This window comes from Malus sylvestris, chromosome 9, assembly GCF_916048215.2.
Source record: "Malus sylvestris chromosome 9, drMalSylv7.2, whole genome shotgun sequence".
Taxonomy (NCBI): Eukaryota; Viridiplantae; Streptophyta; class Magnoliopsida; order Rosales; family Rosaceae; genus Malus; species Malus sylvestris.
In genome coordinates, this window is record NC_062268.1 from 665,578 (window position 1) to 684,814 (window position 19,237).

At 37.6% G+C, this 19,237-nt stretch overlaps 2 protein-coding genes and 1 non-coding gene across 3 annotated transcripts; 1 reads left to right on the forward strand and 2 right to left on the reverse strand.

The window, feature by feature from the left end:
• The first annotated feature begins 2,304 nt into the window (after positions 1 to 2,304).
• TRNAQ-CUG (transfer RNA glutamine (anticodon CUG)) lies at positions 2,305 to 2,376 on the forward strand. The gene has a single exon. It is a non-coding gene; the product is annotated as a tRNA-Gln (tRNA).
• A 212-nt stretch (positions 2,377 to 2,588) lies between these two features.
• On the reverse strand, positions 2,589 to 5,004 carry LOC126583854 (uncharacterized). Its single transcript, XM_050248388.1, has 7 exons — positions 4,780 to 5,004; positions 4,652 to 4,692; positions 4,328 to 4,385; positions 3,713 to 3,806; positions 3,133 to 3,217; positions 2,986 to 3,051; positions 2,589 to 2,791 (listed from the first exon to the last, which is right to left on the reverse strand). Exons 1-7 carry the CDS (start codon positions 4,841 to 4,843, stop codon positions 2,678 to 2,680), a joined length of 522 nt encoding a protein of 173 aa, XP_050104345.1. The 5' UTR covers positions 4,844 to 5,004; the 3' UTR covers positions 2,589 to 2,677.
• Positions 5,005 to 5,378: 374 nt separating this feature from the next.
• On the reverse strand, positions 5,379 to 6,668 carry LOC126583853 (ribonucleoside-diphosphate reductase small chain). Its single transcript, XM_050248387.1, has one exon. It carries the CDS (start codon positions 6,533 to 6,535, stop codon positions 5,546 to 5,548), a length of 990 nt encoding a protein of 329 aa, XP_050104344.1. The 5' UTR covers positions 6,536 to 6,668; the 3' UTR covers positions 5,379 to 5,545.
• Positions 6,669 to 19,237: the final 12,569 nt, after the last annotated feature.

Genomic DNA, 19,237 nt, shown 5'->3' on the forward strand with positions numbered 1-19,237 from the left:
ACATATAAGTCTGTTCAATTGTAAAAAAAATTTATTATACAACTGATTAGGCTGCCCTACTCAAGTTTTTCTCTGTATCAAATTAAGATTTAAGAACTTAAGGTACAAAGTTTCCTATTGCACAAGCGGCGATATAAATAGCTAAAGTGCCTCCTTTTAGCTAAATCAAACCGCACCGTTTAACAATTGATTTTTTTTTTTTTTTTTTTGTCAAAGTGGTTCATCTTCCATCCATGTTAATCCTCTATTGCTAAGTCCATATTTTGCCAATTCTTGAGCCACTATTTTGCCATCGCTTCCCTGCCACTGACAAGAAAAAAGACTGAACTGACTTTTCAAATCGACAATCTCTTCTAAAACACTGTCATCCCTATCAAAACGAACACCAGCTGCATTGATCAAATCCACAGTCCCTATAGCGTCAAGTTGCAAATGATGGCATGAAACCCAGCATCATATGTGAAAACTTATCCCTCCTTTGCTGCCAGCAATTCTGTTGTTAAAGCATCGAAACGACCATGAAACTGTTTCGAACACCCTACCATGAGCACTCCATTTTCATCTCGAACAACAATCCTAACGCCTCTACAAACCTTTCAAGGAGGTTGCTTCATCAACATTGAGTTTGAATATCCCCTCTGGGGGATGCTTCCATATCAACTCCTCCACAGGACGTCTGCTCCTTGATGCATTGTACGTGTTGGTTCGCCACCTGAAATATAACAAGGTCCTCGCATTCCCATATGGCATGCAACATTGTCTCCATTGCCATACAACACTGATAACACACCGGTGCTGAGATTTTTTATTTTTATTTTTTCAATTTAAAAAAAAAAAAAAAACCATGTTGCAAGGAACAAAGTTACTAATTAATACATAAGCATGAGCACTCCTTGGCGTATCTATGCTATTGTTGAAGATATCAAATGGATGGCCTCTTCTTTTGATTCTATTAGTTGGAAGCATATTTTTAGGGGATGTGATATCCACACTCCTTTTTACTTCTCACATACCCTTTTAATTTTCGATCGTCGAATCGAATGAATTGAAGAAGATTAAAGGACATAAATTAACAAGGGGTGTGGGAGAAGTAAAAATGGGTGTGTGGATAGCACACCCCTGTTTTTAGGGAAGCAAATTTTGTAGCTGATGTCGTCACCTCATATGGGCATGATTTAAATAGCCTTCATGTTTGGGTTGGTTTTGCGCCTCCGGCTGCTACCAATGCCTTGTTTGACTCTAGAGGGCTTAGATGTTCCCGGGATTTTTCCCTCTCTTAATTTTATTTTCCTTCTCAAAAAAATAAAAAGGTTACTAATTAATAGCTCTCCACGTCAAGAACTTGACTTATTTGGCACCGTAAGAGCCCAGATACCGTGCCACATATTCATATCTCTACCACCAGATGCTTCCTTCTTTCTTCGTAACCACAAGTATAGTAAATTAGTAGTGCCAACACTTATTGGTTGCTTATGTAATTCAACTTAATTAACAAGCAAAAAGCGTAATATATGCGCAAAGTTGAAATAAACTTATTATTTATATAGTCTTTTGTTTTCTTAAATTGTTAGTATGATAAGATTGATTGAATTCTAAGTTGTTTTCTTCCATGAATTCTAAATTTTTTTCTTTTACGAATTCTAAAATGTTAGTACGATAAAGATTTGATTGATCATTTTTCATTTTTAAATCATTAGTGTGAAGATTGATTGATCATTTTGCACTTAGGCCAACTAATTAAACTTTTCTCCACACCAATTTCTCCTTAGTTTACTCCTTCCCTTTCCTAGTACAAATTAATTAGTACATAAATCATGTGATTGTCGTCCGCTAAAATTATAGCTTCGTCACTTATTTCACATGCAATTCATCATAGTATGAGTATGAAAGGAGCCTATAACAAGGCCATGCATATCCCTCTCTTAACTAACTCGGAATATTTTGAAGGAGATTCATTCAAGATGTGAAGGCACATCTCTTTCGCATGACTCAAATAAGCAACATAATCGTAAATGCCTTGTAACTCAATTAGTCAAGAGAATTCGCTCATGCATCTGAGTTTCTGTGTTCGAATTTTCTTCTAGATGATTTAGTATAAATTATCTTATTATTTGTTAAAAAAATAAAAATAAAATAAGATAATCCGCGACATGCAACTTAGTCACTCTGTATATGTGTTTGATGATGAAATGGATCAGATTAACACCAGGAGAAAAATATTCAACAATAACTTTACCAAAATTTATACTTTTATTTTACCACTTCTGCGTTTATATAAATAAGAAGTCCAGTTTTCACCAAATTGGTCCCATGGTCTAGTGGTCAGGACATTGGACTCTGAATCCAGTAACCCGAGTTCAAATCTCGGTGGGACCTTTTTTTGGGTTCATTTTCCCTTTTTCTTCCCATTATTTTTCACTCGGGAAGGTCTTTTACATTTGTATTCAAACGCAGTTGTCCAGAAACACCTCTGGTAACTTTTTTCAGGCTTTTCATAAATCCAACGCACCACATCCTCAATTTCGATCCCAAAGGAATTAGATACTTTCTCTAAGGCCGCAGCTCGTAACTCGAATTTGGTTTCCAAGTTACTCAATAACCAAAATGCATTGATAATTAAACTGGAGTCTGAAATACAAAGTACAAACTACATTGCATCACCGATACACATCCCAATCTATCTCGGGTTAAACAAAGGAGACACCCTCCTTCGAACAATCTCCTGAATCTGCTCCGGCGACAAAACAGATGCAGCACCATCAAAGTTGGCGTTTTCCATCTGCTGATGCAACTGTGATAACAAAACAACATACATTGGCTTTGTTCTTTGTAAATCACATGCCAAATAGCTATTAGAATTTCGACAAGACGTTTGCATTCGCCTTCCTAATCTCTAATTTAGTCAGATGAAACCAATCTTTCGGTCATTTACGTTCCAAATTTTTTATCCAGCGGAAGCTAAGAGATTATATACAGCCAACATACCTTCTCGAGGATTGCAGATTGATCATCCATGGGAAATTTACGCATGTGCTTTAGCATCTCCAGTTGCTGAAAAAAGAAAATTTACTTCTGGTGCTTTAGAAACATAAACCTTTAACGTTACAATTGTCATATTTGGACAGATATTACCTGTTCCTGTAATTGTTCTTGACTATGCATCTTTTCAGCAAATTCCTCTGCTCCAAGCTCAGCTTCGTCGCAGGCCATCTCCTCCCTGCCATTTTGTAGACGAGTACTTACAGCAACATACTATATAAATATCAGAACCCTTGTTTTTGTCCTTCCCCACATTTTAAAGGCAAGATTTCCTCTTTCAACCCAATATCTAAGGTAACGCATACTACCACAAGGTTTACTAAATTACAACTCACTAGACTCTAGAATCCTTCACCGGCTAAACTCAGACAACTTTCAAATCGATAACAGAAGTTACAGAGTAAAAAAAAACAGCACCTTATATATATACTAAAAATGGCACAGAGATTTACTTGCTTAAGAACAAAATGTAGTCGCGATGAACGAAATGCAAGAAACAAAAACACAAGCACAAGGTTTAGGTTGCCATAAAAACTTTGGCCTTGTACAACTTCATCACTTGGTTGAATCCTCATATAAACTTTAAAAAGGAAACAACTACTTATCCGAGCAGGCAATTTGAATGCTATTTCCATTTACAAGTTTAAATTCATAAATGGGCAGAAGAGGTTACCTTGCAATGAATTTATAAAACTGAATCATCACATCCTGATCATTCTCGTATTCAACATTCACCTTTCCCAAGCACGATAGGCCAAATCTTGGATCTGCGGTAGAGAAAACATTTACTTCAAAGTTCAGTAAGATTGCACCTTGATTGTGGTCTGAAGCTTATAAGTGGCATAAATCCATTTAAAAACCCCCATTGCTGGATCGATGTTTTCCGGTAAGTAGCAGGCACATGTACAACAGGATCTGGATCTCAAATCGACATAAAGAAGAAATTTAACCAAACATACATCAACACAATCCACTAGTGAACCAAAGTGAGTATTGAGTAATCGCTTAAAGAATCACTATGGTATAAGGCTTTTACTATTGAACGTAGCAACGATGAACTGAGGAAGAGAGATCCAAGTGAAGGATCCTCTTGGTTTAGAGATATCCTAAAAATTAACCGGTATCAGTATCAAGAGACGGGTAAGTAAATTCAGCATAGGGCTTAGAGATACCAATATCGCAGCAATTTTAGATCACAAACTACTACCAAAGTAAGTTAACGAAAACGAGTACTTGCAGTTCATCATTTGGATGAAAGATATGCTTGGCATTTGAAGATAAAACTTACCAATCCCCATCTCCAAAAATATCTCCTCCTGGATCGCAGTAGTTACAGCTACAGCTTCCTGCACAGTACTTAATAATCACATTCAACAACTAAGACAAAAACACCATTTGACAAAAGCTCTGCCGGAACAATATGCTGGTTGGGTTTCCGCGGCGAGGGGAAGAAACCCGGCATTCCCCTCGATTTGGTCCCCAGAAGAACTGGTTACTGGGACCAAAAACAATTGCACCACAAAGAATTTCAAACAACCACAAATGTATAAAATTTATACCAAAATTACAGAACCCGGTTCACTAATTCATAACACAATGGTGGCACACTCACCTGCTTGTCCTCAACACCATCTGCGATTCTTTTCTTCACCTCTGAAAATCGAAATAAAGAAATGGAAGAAAAAAATTCACCCAAAAAAAAGGGAAAGTGCGCGCGAGAACAATAGGGGAAAAATGTACCAGGCTGAGATGTGAGGAAGGAGAATCGATCGAAAAGATGAAGCAGCTGTTCCCTCGACAGCATTTCGGAGGAGCTCTGCAACTTCGAACTCAGTTGTCAAGCATTGGCTATGGCCGCAAAGGATGAGGTCGATAAAAAGACACCCTGGCTTTTCCTAAGCCATTTCTTTTTTGTTCTTAATTATTTTCCCACTCAAAAAGTAACAAATAAAAAAAAAAAGGATGAGATATGAGGGTTTGTATCGAGTTGGGTTGTGCGGATGTGGAGCTTGAATCGGAATATGTGATCGATGCTATTTTGAAATGCTTTATTTTGAATCAGAATATGTGCTCAATTAAAAAGAGTGAGGTTTGAATTTGTTAAGCTAAGTGAAAATACCGTTACGCATGTCTTGCTTCATATGTAACTCATATGAAGATATTTTCCGTGAAAATGCGATTGATCCAAAGTTTTTATTTAATATTTTTACTTAAGATATAAACATTTCAATTAAAATCTAATAAAGTTTACCTTTGACAAAAGAAAAATAATAATAATAATTTTCTATTCACACAAATACACAATTCAAAAATTAAATTAGGGAAAAAATAAACTAAGATTATGGGAATAAAGCATCTTCCATTTATAATTTCGAACATGACACTAAGAAATCAACAAAAAAACAAACCTTTTTTTTTTTTTAACAAACAAAAAAAACAACCTAATTTTAAAATTATATAAAGAAACAAAGATATTACAAAAGCGATTTCCATCACTCAATCAGACTCAGAAATCCTCGTCCATCTTAAACTCATGGGACCCACCGTTTCCGTTGATGCTGTTCATCACCGACGCCTTCTGGTACTCGCCGACGCGTTTCTCGAAGAAGTTGGTCTTCCCCTGGAGGCTGATCAGCTCCATCCAATCGAAAGGGTTCTGGACGTTGTACATTTTCCCGTATCCCAACGCGCCCAGCAGCCGATCTGCGACGAACTCGATGTAGGTGCTCATCAGATCACCGTTCATCCCCACCAGGGCGCAAGGCAGCGCGTCGCACACGAACTCCTTCTCGATCTCCACCGCGTTCCGAACTATCGACTTTATCCGATCCTCGCTCAGCTTCTGCCTCAGTAGCGAGTACAGCAAACACGCGAAGTCGCAGTGCAAGCCCTCGTCTCGTGAGATCAGCTCGTTCGAGAAAGTCAGTCCCGGCATTAAACCGCGCTTTTTTAGCCAAAATATCGCGCAAAAACTCCCAGAGAAGAAAATCCCTTCCACGCAGGCAAAGGCCACGATTCGCTCCGCGAAAGACTCAGAGCCGTCGATCCATCTCAGGGCCCACTGGGCCTTCTTCGCGACGCAGGGGATGGTGTCGATCGCGTGGAAGAGGCGGTGCTTCTCGTCAGAATCCTTGATGTACGTCTCGAGAAGGAGGCTGTACATCTCGGAGTGGATGTTCTCGATTGCGATCTGGAACCCGTAGAAGGCGCGGGCCTCGGCGACCTGGACCTCCTTCATGAACCTTCCGGCGAGATTCTCCAGGACAATTCCATCGGAAGCGGCGAAGAAGGCGAGGATGTGCGAGACGAAGTGCCTCTCGCCGTCGGATAGAGCTTCCCAGTGGCGGACGTCCTGGCAAAGGTCGACCTCCTCGGCGGTCCAGAAGGAGGCTTCCGCCTTCTTGTACATTTCCCAGATTTCAGGGTACTGGATCGGGAACATGCAGAAGCGGTCCGGGTTCGGAGCTAGCAGCGGCTCTTCTGGGAAGGCAGGCATTTTTGTGATGAAACTCGATTCGGGATTTTTCAGAAACGAAATCAAATGGGGAATTTTGAGATCTATCGAATTTTGTATTTTGGGGTTGATTATTTACGGTGGGATTGGACTGAATATATATAGAGAGGGCGGAGGTTTTTTGAATTTTTTGAATTGGGGTTTCGGGAGCGGGTGATTTCAAATTTATTAGAAGCTTGCGGGAGAATGAACCGAATACGAGGGTACTTTGGGAAATTCAGGAGGGTGAATAGGCGCGCAATCCGATTTCTGTGGTTTGCGTTTGCGGAAACCTAATTCCCTCCTAAGTAAAGGATCTAGGCCGTTAAAATTTGATACAACGCCTATAAACAAGCAACCTCTCTAAAATTATAATAATTACAACCGTTGGATCAAATTTCAATGGTCCAGATCTTATGCTCATGAGGGGATCCGATTTCTGCGTTTGGGATGAGGATGGTGTGGACTGTGAAGAGGGGCGTAACGGTCATTTGAAAATATCTGTTGGTAAAATACCCTTTTGGTGAGTGTTGGACCAGTGGTGGTTCGAAGTTTGGGTTTGGTGAAGGGCTTTATGGTAAATGAAGAAGGACGTTTATGGAAAGAAGGTTTTAAGGGAAAGAAGGTTGCGAGGGAAGCCTTGGCTGGACATTTTTCAAAGTTTTAATATTGTAGCGGGAATCCTTTTTGGCGCCAGTTTTGGAATTTGGAAGTGAAAAGCTTCAATAAACATTTGGCTCCTAAATCTATATATTGCTTCCAAACTTTTATACCATGTGTAGTCCTTATCAAGTAACATGGTCCCCACGAATAAAACAAAAAGTAAATTCATACTTTTTTTTTTTTTTTTTTTTAAGACCAAAGAACAGATAGGTGGATTTGCCACAACAATCATTCTAGAAGTCGGGAAGATCCATAGAAACATTTCAACATTTCTTTGGTCACCAGTGCCAAAAACAAACCCAAAATATGCTAGGCCTGAGAGTGAGAAATTTTGGCCACCGGCGCCAATAATTGATTACCAATTAACTTTTCTTAACCTTGTATTTATATTTTATATTAACTAACAATTTTCGGATGGTAATTGAGTCAATTAAAGTCAGAGTGAGAATGTCACATCCCGGCCTAGGGCGGATCACTTCCCGGACCCGTTCCACCACCGTAGCACAATATTGTCCGCCTTGGGCCTCGACCACGCCCTCACGGTTTTGTTTCTGGGAACTCACGAGCAACTTCCCAATGAGTCACCCATCATGGGAGTGCTCTGGCCCCCTTCTCGCTTAACTTCAGAGTTCTTACGGAACCCGAAGCCAGTGAGCTCCCAAAAGGCCTCGTGCTAGGTAGGGATGAGAATATACATTTAAGGATCACTTCCCTAGGCGATGTGGAATGTTACAATCCACCCCCCTTAGGAGCCCGACGTCCTCGTCGGCACACTTCCGGCCAAGGATTGGCTCTGATACCATTCGTCATATCTCGGCCCGGGGCGGATCACTTCCCGGCCCCGCTCCACCACCGTAGCACGATATTGTCCGCTTTGGGCATCGACCACGCCCTCACGGTTTTGTTTCTGGGAACTCACGAGCAACTTCCCAATTAGGGGTGGGTTGGAAAAATCGAAAACCGAAAAAAACCGACAACCGAACCGAACCGAGACCGAAAAAAACCGAACCGAAAAAAAAACCGAACCGAATCTGATGAACCGAACCGAACCGAATTTAATTGGTTCGGTTTCGGTTTTTGAGGTATGAAAACCGGACCGGACCGAACCGAACCGAAATATGAAAATCAAATAAAAATACTCAAAACCTGCTGGAATGAAGATTCGAACCCCTTCCGTCCAGGTTGAGGATAGCTCTTTCAAGCCAACTTGACAGTGGGCTTTGTATTGCTATAATTGTACCAGCATAATATTTATAGGTATTTTAATCTTTAATGTTTTATAAAATTTATAAAGCTTACAAACCCTAGCAGCCGTCACTCCTTCACCTTTTCATTCTCAAACACACTCTCTCTCTCTCTCCCATCCGCTGCTTTTCCTCTCTGCTTCCTCAGTCGATCTCTCCCTCCTTCCTCTCTTCCTCCCTTCAACTCTCCTTCCTCTCTTCCTTTCTCCAACCTGCCAACTCTCATTCCTCTCTTCCTTTCCTTCAAATTTGCTTCCATTGGTTGCATGGTTTCTAAATTCTGTTCGTCTTCTCTGCTTTGGGATCTAGTAGGAGTAGTAAGTTGGTCTTTGCATCGATGCTCGGATGCAAAAAGTTTTGATTTTTGTTTTGTTTTTTCGTTGATTGATTCACTGCTGCTGTTCTCATCAACCCCTTTGTCCGTTTCAGTTTTTGGTAAGTTCTTCTCCATTTTTATATAACGCGGAGGGAGGTCAGAGAATTTGTCACCATTTTTTTTAAAATAATATAAAAAATAAGTTGAATGAGTGGGGTGGGTGATACCCAAAATTTATTAAATTTAAACCCCTCTCCACGTTTGTACTCGATTTTTGTTTTTCATGGTCAAAGAAATCCGGAGGAACAAATATGGAAAAACCGTCCTGGAGAGATGGAAACATATCATATTTTCTATTTCTATCTTATGTTGTGGTTGGTTGTTTTGCATTTTTTGGAGGAAAAAAAAAAACCGAAAAAAACCGAAACCGAACCGAAAAAATAACCGAACCGAAAAAAACCGAAAAAAATTTGGGCCGAACCGAACCGAACCGAAATTTCAGTTCAGTTTCGGTTTTGGCAAAAAACCGAACCGATAAGAACCGAACCCAGCCCTATTCCCAATGGGTCACCCATCCTGGGAGTGCTCTGGCCCCATTCTCGCTTAACTTCGGAGTTCCTACGGAACCCGAAGCTAGTGAGCTCCCAAAAGGCCTCATGCTAGGTAGGGATGAGAATATACATTTAAGGATCACTTCCCTGCGCGATGTGGGATGTTACAGAGAAACACGTGACCAATTGTGCAAACACACGCTTGAAGACTGGCACATATAATCTGCACACACGCTCCAATATGGCCTTGCATGCAATTGTGTGTGGAGAGCACACAATGCAACGCAATTTTGTTTTTGGTCAAACACTATGCAACACTAATACATATTTTATGATTGTAGTAGATTTGAACGTCTATCGTACGCAGTCTTACTCATGCTTTGTAAAAATGTTGTTTTCACGACTTGAACTCTGTGATTTTTTTGTCACAAAAAAACAACATTTCCGTTACGTCAACGCTCGCCTTCATATAAGACGAGTACCTTCTTCACATATTAGATTAGCATAACTTCTTAATTTATTAGATTTGTATACCTTCTTCATATATTAGATTAGGATTATTATAGAGTATAATATTGTGGGTCGAATCGTATTTGACATTGCTGCATCATGGAGCATGTGATTGCTAGGAAGTTTAAGCTGGGGAGCAACTATTGTTCAGGTGTAATGAAATTGGTATTCTCGTGTTGGAGGCAGATTCTCTGCCCTCCCACTTCTCGTGCATTTCTGTTTATATGGTCACGGTTAATCCACGTCAACATTTTATATTACTATTCCTTTTTGTCTTATTATTTCTAAAAAAAATAATATAAAATATTAACGTGGCTTAACCGTGACCACATAAACGAGGAGGGCACGGAAAGTAGGAGGACAGAGAATCTACCTCCTCTGGTGTTAGGTGTAAAGTACAAACTGGGGAGGAGGTGGCAGTTAAGCTGGTATGCATTTGACAAGCTAGTTTATTTTCCAAATTCCAAAGCCTGTGAAGACTTAGGTTGAAAGGACATTCCAAAATCTCGAAATATCGGAGGGTTCGACATGTCTCATATCCAAGGTATAAAATATAGATGATATCGGAAATATCGGTAGTCCAAAAACAAGGAAATATCAATGGAAATATCGAGATATTATCGATATCGATAAAAATAATATGGAAACTACGGAAATTGTAAGAAAAACTTGGAAATTTTTATTGAAACTTTGCAGGATGTTTATTTAGTCAATTATCTATTAGTTTATCATAAAAAATTGGAAGGAAATGCATTGCATGATGGATTTAACTGATTTAAGTTGATTATATAGCGAGCTGGCAAACATTGTGAGTGTAGAAAATATGTAGTAATTAATGAAATAAGTTTAAACACACCATAATCATTTATATATAATGAATTAGTACAATATTTTACACTCATTTAAGCAAGGGATTAAGCAATATGAGCTGTTGAGCCGAACCAATAACAATTGGCCAACCTATTTTCTAACGGGCAGTTGCCCGACCTGCTCGCCACTCCCCACAAATAACCCCAGCTATAAATACCAAGATTCTAAAAAACGTTAGGCGCTAGTTGAGCGGTGGGCTAGCGCCTAGGCGGTCTAGGCGGATTTAGGTAAATTTCTTATATATTATATGAATGAATTAAATTTACTATATCATATGTAAATAATTATTGAATAATATGTTATTTCTTATAAAAGAACATACATATGTGAATGTTTTATGTACATATCTAATATGCTTGCCTAAGAAAAAAAATATCTAATAATTTATAATTTATATAACATTTATATACATATAATAATATAATATACCTCCCAAACTTTTAAAATATAAAAAACCCACGCCCATGCAAGTGGGTGGTTTTCATAATAACCCATCTGATGAAAATAGATGTCCACCTTACCCCCATCACCAACTTTTGACCTTTCAGAAACCCAAGAAGAAAACTTCGTTTCTTTTTCTTTCATTGCCCTTTTAGAAACTCAAAATTGAATCTTTTACTCTCTCTCTCTCTCTCTCTCTCTCTCTCTCTCTCTCTCTCTTCCCTCATCTTCGTTCTTCTTCGCCCTTTCACTTTCAGAACCTCAAAATTGGATCTCAAATCCAACTTGCGCCACTTTGTGCTTTCAGTCTCTCTGAGTCTTCAAGAACCCTAGATTCCTGAACGAACAACTTTCCTTGCCCTTTTAGATTCCCGAACAGAGAGGTCCAAACCCTATCAACAATGGCAGTCTCAAAGGCATCCTCCGTCGTCGCTCTCATGGCGATCCTCTTCGCCGTCCTCTCCGCCATCAGCGCCTCCTAGGAGTCTCCGGCTCCCATCCCAACCTCCCTCGCCGCATCCATCTCCCCTTCGTTCGTATCCACCCTCGTCGCCGCCGCCGTCGTCGCTCTGGCCTTCGGATCTGCGCTCAGGGTGGCGCCTCCGAGGAGTCTCCGGCTCCCAACCCAATATATCGAGATAATATCGATATTATCGATATTATCTCGATATATTGACGATAATCAAGTGGATATGTGTGGAAATATCGGACTCTCACAAAAACGATAATATCGGCGAAATATTGCCAATATTATGGATATTTTAGTCATTGCTCATATCCATCCTGAATACGGTTTGGACATGGTCAACGTTTTGAATATGGTCAAGACGATTTGGACACTACCCAAATACAGTATAAACATATATCGTGTGTTGCTTTATCCATGCTCGTGTTTGTACAATCTAGGTGAAAGACCAAGCATCCCGGGCTTCATCATGAGTAAAAGTTGTATATGCTTTTTCAAGGAGGAAGTAAAGCCATCTCCAACGGAACGGACAGAGGGCTCCTTTTAGCTTTAAGAAATTATATTTTAATGAACTGTGTCATGTCATGTTTCATATCATTTCCAACAAAGGGGGTCAAAGGGTCATAGACCAAACATAATTTATTATTTTAATAGAATTATGGAAAAATTAGTATCCAGTCCCTAGTTACTAATGTTCATTAACTGAAATCTTATTAATTTTCACATTTAAAAAATAATAGAATAAGTTTGTATCCCTTAATTTTTTATAAAAAGGTTTCCATTTTTTTTAATCTTATATGTACCCATTCATGTAATTTTTCAAATTTTTAATCATAAAATGTATCAATTTGTTGTATGTAAAATGTACCCCCTTTTTTTTATAATATCTATTCAATTTTTTTTCTAATCCATTTTTAAACTTATACATGTATGTTCTTTTTCTTGATTTAAGAATGTATTCATGTCAATTTTAATCAAAGAAATGTACTAATGTTATTAAGCCTAATATCTATTATTTTTTGTGTGGTTTTGAAGAATGTACCCATATTTTGGTACAATAATTTTTTTTTGTTAATTTTGATGAATGTATCCATGTTTATATACATATATATATACACACACAATATATTGGAGAGTATAATTTATATTTTAATAATTTTAATCCACAAATTATGGGTTTTTTTTATTTAAAATCTCAATAATACAAACAACTACAAATTTCAATTTTTAATTTAAAAAATATAGTAACCCACATAGAAACATATTATCACATTAATTTCAAGGATTTCGATTAAAAATTAAAAACCAACAAGATTTCAGTCAAAGAATATTAATATTTAGGGACCACATTTAAAGTGTCCCTTGAATTAATATGGTTACTTAATTAAGCTACCATATTAAAATAAAGTTTTCGGACATTGACGTTGTACTCTTTATGGAATGGTGAAGATGATGTGAGAATAGTTTAGGTATTTATAGGAAAAAAAATTAGAAATTTAAAAATAAAAAAAAATTGTCCAAAAAAAAAAAATAATAAATTCAAATCCAACGGCTACCTGGTGTCAGCTAGCTGTTACTAGCTGGCTGACACCAGTAGCCATTGGGTTTGAAATTTTGGGGCGGCCCAGGGCTGGTTGGGGAAGGCCAGTTGGTTGGCCCGATTTCATATTTTTGGCCTTGTGGGGCCCACGAGCCATTTGGCGTAACCCTCGGTTGGAGATGGTTTTCGTGACATTGCGAGCTATTTTTAGCCCTATGACCCTTTGGCGGGATCAGTTGGAGATGGCATAAGTCTCCTCTCTCTCTCTGTGGAACTGCTTGCTATTGGAATTGGTAAGAAATATCTTATGTCGTTATATATTGCCACGTTAATTATAATACTAAATGGATAATAACAGATCCAACTTTACTATGCTCTACATTCTCATACAAAAATTGGGGCAAAGAAAAAGATTTTGATCATACGCGGCAATAGCATAAGAAGGAAAAGAGTCCCACCAATAAGGTCCACTCCAAAATTTGCCAAATAGTTGCTACATTCAAGATTTTAGTCTGTTGTTATAAATTATTTCCATTCGGATGCCTTCAATTGTCGAAGATCCAGCGAAACTCTCCCTGTGCGTGTGAGGATAAAAAAGTGCTCTACTATTAAAGCAACAGGTTTTGCGATTCCACATAATTGTTTACAGACTAGAAAAAAAAAAAAAAAACCGATTCAAATTCAAACGAAAACAACTGAGATCAATAACAAGACTGAAAAGGACAAAAACAGGATAAAATTTTAATTGTGACGGGAACACAAGTGATATACCACGTGTTTTAATAGAAGTGGTGGAAATTTTTATTTTTTAATTTATTAACTTTTTAGCACACATATCTCATCATTTGTATAATAACACGTGGTGTACCACCTCATATACTGGTCACACTGAAAAATCTTTTCAAAAACAGAACAAGAAAAACAAAAAGTGGTAAAAAAAGATGATGACTACGAAGCCAGCCGTTATATTGTTTTCCAAATTTGCCTCAACAATTTTTAGAATTCAGAGGGTTGGGGTTTGAGATTTACGTGTTCTTGACTTCTCTATCTCTCTAAATTCTCAACAGACAAGAGGAACCCAGCAACTGAGGAGAAGAAGAAAGGTTTCTTTCATTTTCTTTTCTAGTACATTGTACAATTGCACTCCTAAATTTTTAGTTGGGTATGTGATTTTTGGAGAGGAGAGTGCTAATTTTTCTTTCGATTGCCTTTTATAGAGAGGAGAGTGCTAATTTTTCTTTCAAATGCCTTTTTTCTTTCTTTCTTTTCTTCTTTGATATGGAAGGCAATGAGCTGAAGCAATTTGACGCTCAATCGGAAGAAATTCCTAATGATGAAGAAATGGCAAGGCCCCGTGTCTGGTAGGACTCCCTCACTTGCTTATTTACTATTATATGTGTATAAATTCAGGTTCTTCTCAACATATTTATGGGATTTTAAACCCTTTAAATTTTAATTTGGCAGGCTATAACTTCATCTGTTTCCCAATCGAAGCATTATTTTGTGTGGTTGCTCTGATGTTTGGTTCTGGGCTCCTGATCAAAAACTATGGCAGGAACATTCGGGTTACTAAATCACGACTACTTGTTTTTAATTGTTATTATTATTATTATTATTTTGTAATTCTGATTGTAGTACTACCCAATGTTTTCACATGAATTGATTTTGAAATCTTTGACTGTTCCTGCCATAGTTTTTGGTCAAGAGCCCAGAATCAAGCATCTGAGAAACCACACAAAATAATGCTTCGATTGGGAAACAGATGGAGTTGTAGCGAGCAAAATTAAATTTAAAGGGTTTAAAATCCCATAAATATGTCAAGTTATTTCTCGAAATCAAGAACCTGAATTTATACACATATAATAGTAAATAAGCAAGTGAGGAAGTCCTACCAGACACGGGGCCTCACCATTTCTTCAACTTTAGGAAGCGTTTCTTCGGATTGAGGGTCAAATTCCTTCTCACCGCCTTCCATATCAAAGAAGAAAATAAAGAAAGAAAAAAGGCAATCGAAAGAAAAATTAGCACTCTCCTCTCCAGAAATCACATACCCAACTAAAAATTAAGGAGTGCAGTTGTACAATGTACTAGAAAAAAAAAATGAAAGAAACTTTTCTTCTCCTCCTCAATCACTGGGTTCCTCTTGTCTGTTGAGAATTGAGAGAGATGGAGAAATCAAGAACACGTAAATCTCAAACCCCAACCAAGGCTTGTTGTAGTCAAGGAAGAAAAAATCGATAATATAGGCAATATTTCGCCTATATTATTGTTTTATTGGAGGTGCGATATTTTTTTAACTATTCAAATAGTTTTCATCAATATATCGTAATATTATCGATAATATCGCAATATTTTCAAAATTATCAATAATATCACAATATAATACCAAAAAATACTTAAAAATGCTGAGAAATCTCGACACATACTACACTTGATCATAGCCCAAAGGCCAAGCAAGTCATGCTGTCTGCAGCTGGGGAATGTGGGTTTTATAGGCTTCTTGCTTGCTCACTGCCCTCGCGTGGGCGATGTGGGACTCAATGGGAGAGAAAATCAGAATTTCGGCCGGAAATTCACACCCACTTTAAACGGCCATAACTTTGTCAAAACTCAACAAAATCAAGCAAGAAAAAAACAAAAGTTGTAGCCCTCGAAGAGACGAAGAGAATGGTACCTCACACGACATCTGAAACGTCGTGGTGTGGCCGGAAATTTCCTCGAAAGCCACTGAGGTCGCCGGAAACTGGGTAAGATTCAAATGAGTATAACTTTTTCAATACGCAACAAAATTGAGTGAAACAAAATGGAACGTTGTAGCCCTCGAAGAGAAGAAGAGAATGGTACCTCACAAGATGTCTGAATCGTCGTGGTTTGGCCGGAAATTGCCTCGAAAGATACTGAGGTCGCCGGAAACTGGGTAAGATTCAAATGAGTATAACGTTTTCAATACGCAACGAAATTGAGTGAAATAAAAAGGAAAGTTGTAGCCCTCGAAGAGGCGAAGAGAATGGTACCTCACACGACATCTGACTCGTCGTGGTTTGGCCGGACATTTCCTCGAAAGCCACTGAGGTCGCCGGAAACTGGGTAAGATTCAAATGAGTATAACTTTTTCAATACTCAACGAAATTGAGTGAAACAAAAAGGAAAGTTGTACTACTCGACGAGACGAAGAGATTGATACCTTGCACGCCGGCCAACTCGACGTAGTTTGGCCGGAAAACCAAAACGTTTTGCCTCAATGGCTGGTACATGTGAACTTGTGACTCCAACTAGGTAAGAGCCACAATTAATTTGGGGCCTTCTATCCTATATTTGTGGACAACCATCAAATGCTAAAGATTAAACAAACATAATATGTTCTACTGATTAGCAAAAAAAACTACAAACCCTTTGCTTATCAACAAAAAAAGACAAGTGCTTGCACTAGATATACTTTCAAATTATGTTGAGTAGCAACCTGATATATGTATTCGGACGAATTATAAAACAATTGACACACTCATGGCTTACAAAATTCAATTCTTTTACTTTATATAAACTTGAAAAAACATAATCAGCATCCAAATTAAAGTTTAGTCTTATTCAATGTATTGATTTTCAATCGTTAATTGATATACTATAATTTGGAACTTCAACGCCTAGACGCATGCTTATGTGTAAGAAATTTAAAGTGTCAAATTCGGCACATTATTCTTCATCACTTTATTCACTTCCCTTTTTTTTTTTTTTAATATCCTAAATAAAACCTCCCAATATTGTACTAATTAATTATATATAAATGATTATGGTGTGTTTAAACTTCTTTCATTAATTACTACATATTTTCTACACTCACAATGTTTGCCAGCTCGCTATATAATCAACTTAAATCAGTTAAATCCATCATGCAATGCATTTCCTTCCAATTTTTTGTGATAAACTAATAGATAATTGACTAAATAAACATCCTGCAAAGTTTCATTAAAAATTTCCAAGTTTTTCTTACAATTTCCGTGGTTTCTATGTAATTTTTATCGATATCGATATTATCCCGATATTTCCATCGATATTTCCGTGTTTTCAAACTACCGATATTTCTGATATTACCGATATTTTCTTCCTTGGTTGTAGTGAAATGTGATTAATGACTACTTCCACTTCTGTTTTTCTTCATTTAGTGTACCATGCTTTTAGCTATCCTTAAAAAAGTTAAGAAATTTTTGACAAAAACTAAGGAACTTAAGAAAATATACGAAATTCTACGCGGACAATCTACATGTAATGTGCATACCATGTACATATTATGTGCCTAGGACGTGCATTTTATGTGCATGGTACATGCATGGAAAACTCATATGTATTGTGCATGGGACATGCATAAAATGTGCATGAAAATTATAAATACTAAAATTTCACATTTTTCCAGGCGGAAAATTCAAACCATAGCCAAAATTTGGGGCCCAATTTTTAATTTTAAAAAACGTACGAGACACCTCATTTCGCATTCATTATCAGTCATGGGGTTGGATAAATCGTAAAACACTTTGAATACACACTGAAAGGGGGGAAAAATCTATGATCCTTTCCACACACAGAAAAATTGATAATATCTGAGCTATACATTCAGAAAAAATATTGAGGGTAATGATAATTTTTCGAACTGATTTCATGTTTGATGTGGTTGACATTGTGGGTGCTCATCGCTGCTATGGTAATAATTCTTGTCATCGGGACTTTCTTTTCAACTTCCAGCCCAACAATTTCTTTTTCTCTGTTTCAGGGGTGGTATAGTCAATAAAAGTTCTTTTATCTGAAAAAACCACTGATCATTATGGACATTGTGCTGAAAAATGTCCAAAGTCTTTACAGTTTATTACTCGTGGGACAGGGTTCTTGTTTCCAAGTTCCAACCCAAGTTAAGGTGATGGACGAATAATTGTTATCATTGTTGTAGGAAAGAGGTCGTTGAAAGAAATCAGGGATAATATGATTTCACCTACATTGGAGGTTTATATTTGGACATCCCTAATTACTTGAATAAGCTTTTAGAGGTCAATATATATGCACATATGCATATATGTTTTTGTTTTTGCAGTTTGACACACAGCTAATCCCAGTGTAATATGGCATATAGTTCACCTCAGGTTGCACTAGTACCAGGAGATGCGTTTGGAGATGATACGTGCATACGAATCTCCTATGCAGCATCCCTTCCCACCCTACAGGCAGCTGTGGAGAGAACTAAGAAATCACTTATTGAACTAAAGCCCTCAGTCGGTGTTTAACGAAAACTAAAATGTTTCCGGTATTGCCACTGACACTGTTCTACTTGTTGCAACTCTGTATTCTAGTATCTGTTTCGAAGTTATGCGTAAGTTGGTCACGTCGGGGACGTCTAAAATAATTCTTCCGGCGTTGTATTTGATAGTAATGTAAACACAGGCGTGTTTGTTTAGTTGAATCGGATTTCAAGAATTCGAAACTCATTTTTTTACTGGGTTTTTCTTACTGGAAAAACTAATGAAATCCGACATTTTTAGTGGAAGGTCAGAGGGCTCGTGGGCCCCACGGAATCTGAAAAGGCTAACCGGCTGGCCCAATTCAGCCAGCCAACCCCGGACTAGGCCAGAAATTTGAGTATTTAGGTGGGATATAGCCAACAGGAATATATTTATATTTAATATATTCCTGTCGGTTATATTCGTCAGAAATGCTAGGCCAAATTTTCAAATGCAACGGCTAGTTACCGTTGGATTCTTTTTATTTTTTTATTTTGGGCCAAATTTTGTTTTTATGAATTTAAAAATTTTAAGTTAATGTAGATTTTAAATTTAATTTGTAGTTTTTAAATTTAAGTTGTAGTTTTTAAATATAAGTTGTAGTTTTTAAATTTAAGTTGTTATTTTTAAATTTAAGTTGTTATAGTTTTTAAATTTAAATAATAAATTATGTTTGATCCTTTGGCTCTCGGTTAGAGACGATTTTTTGTGACTGAGCTAAAACGAGGCTTATGGCCCTTGATTGGAGATGGAGGCAAATATGGCCATGTATTGTTCATTAAAATATTAATATCTTGGAGGGTCAGAAGGCTAAAACAAGTCCTCTGGCCAGCCTTCGGTTGA

Excerpts from the sequence above, each read along its gene's own strand:
- LOC126583854 (XM_050248388.1), bottom strand. The coding sequence starts at position 4,843 with ATGCTGTCGAGGGAACAGCTGCTTCATCTTTTCGATCGATTCTCCTTC. Across the intron at positions 3,052-3,132 it reads AAGAACAATTACAGGAACAG|CAACTGGAGATGCTAAAGCA; the intron begins GTAATATCTGTC and ends TTCTTTTTTCAG. Across the intron at positions 2,792-2,985 it reads AATCTGCAATCCTCGAGAAG|TTGCATCAGCAGATGGAAAA; the intron begins GTATGTTGGCTG and ends TTGTTATCACAG.
- LOC126583853 (XM_050248387.1), bottom strand. The coding sequence starts at position 6,535 with ATGCCTGCCTTCCCAGAAGAGCCGCTGCTAGCTCCGAACCCGGACCGC.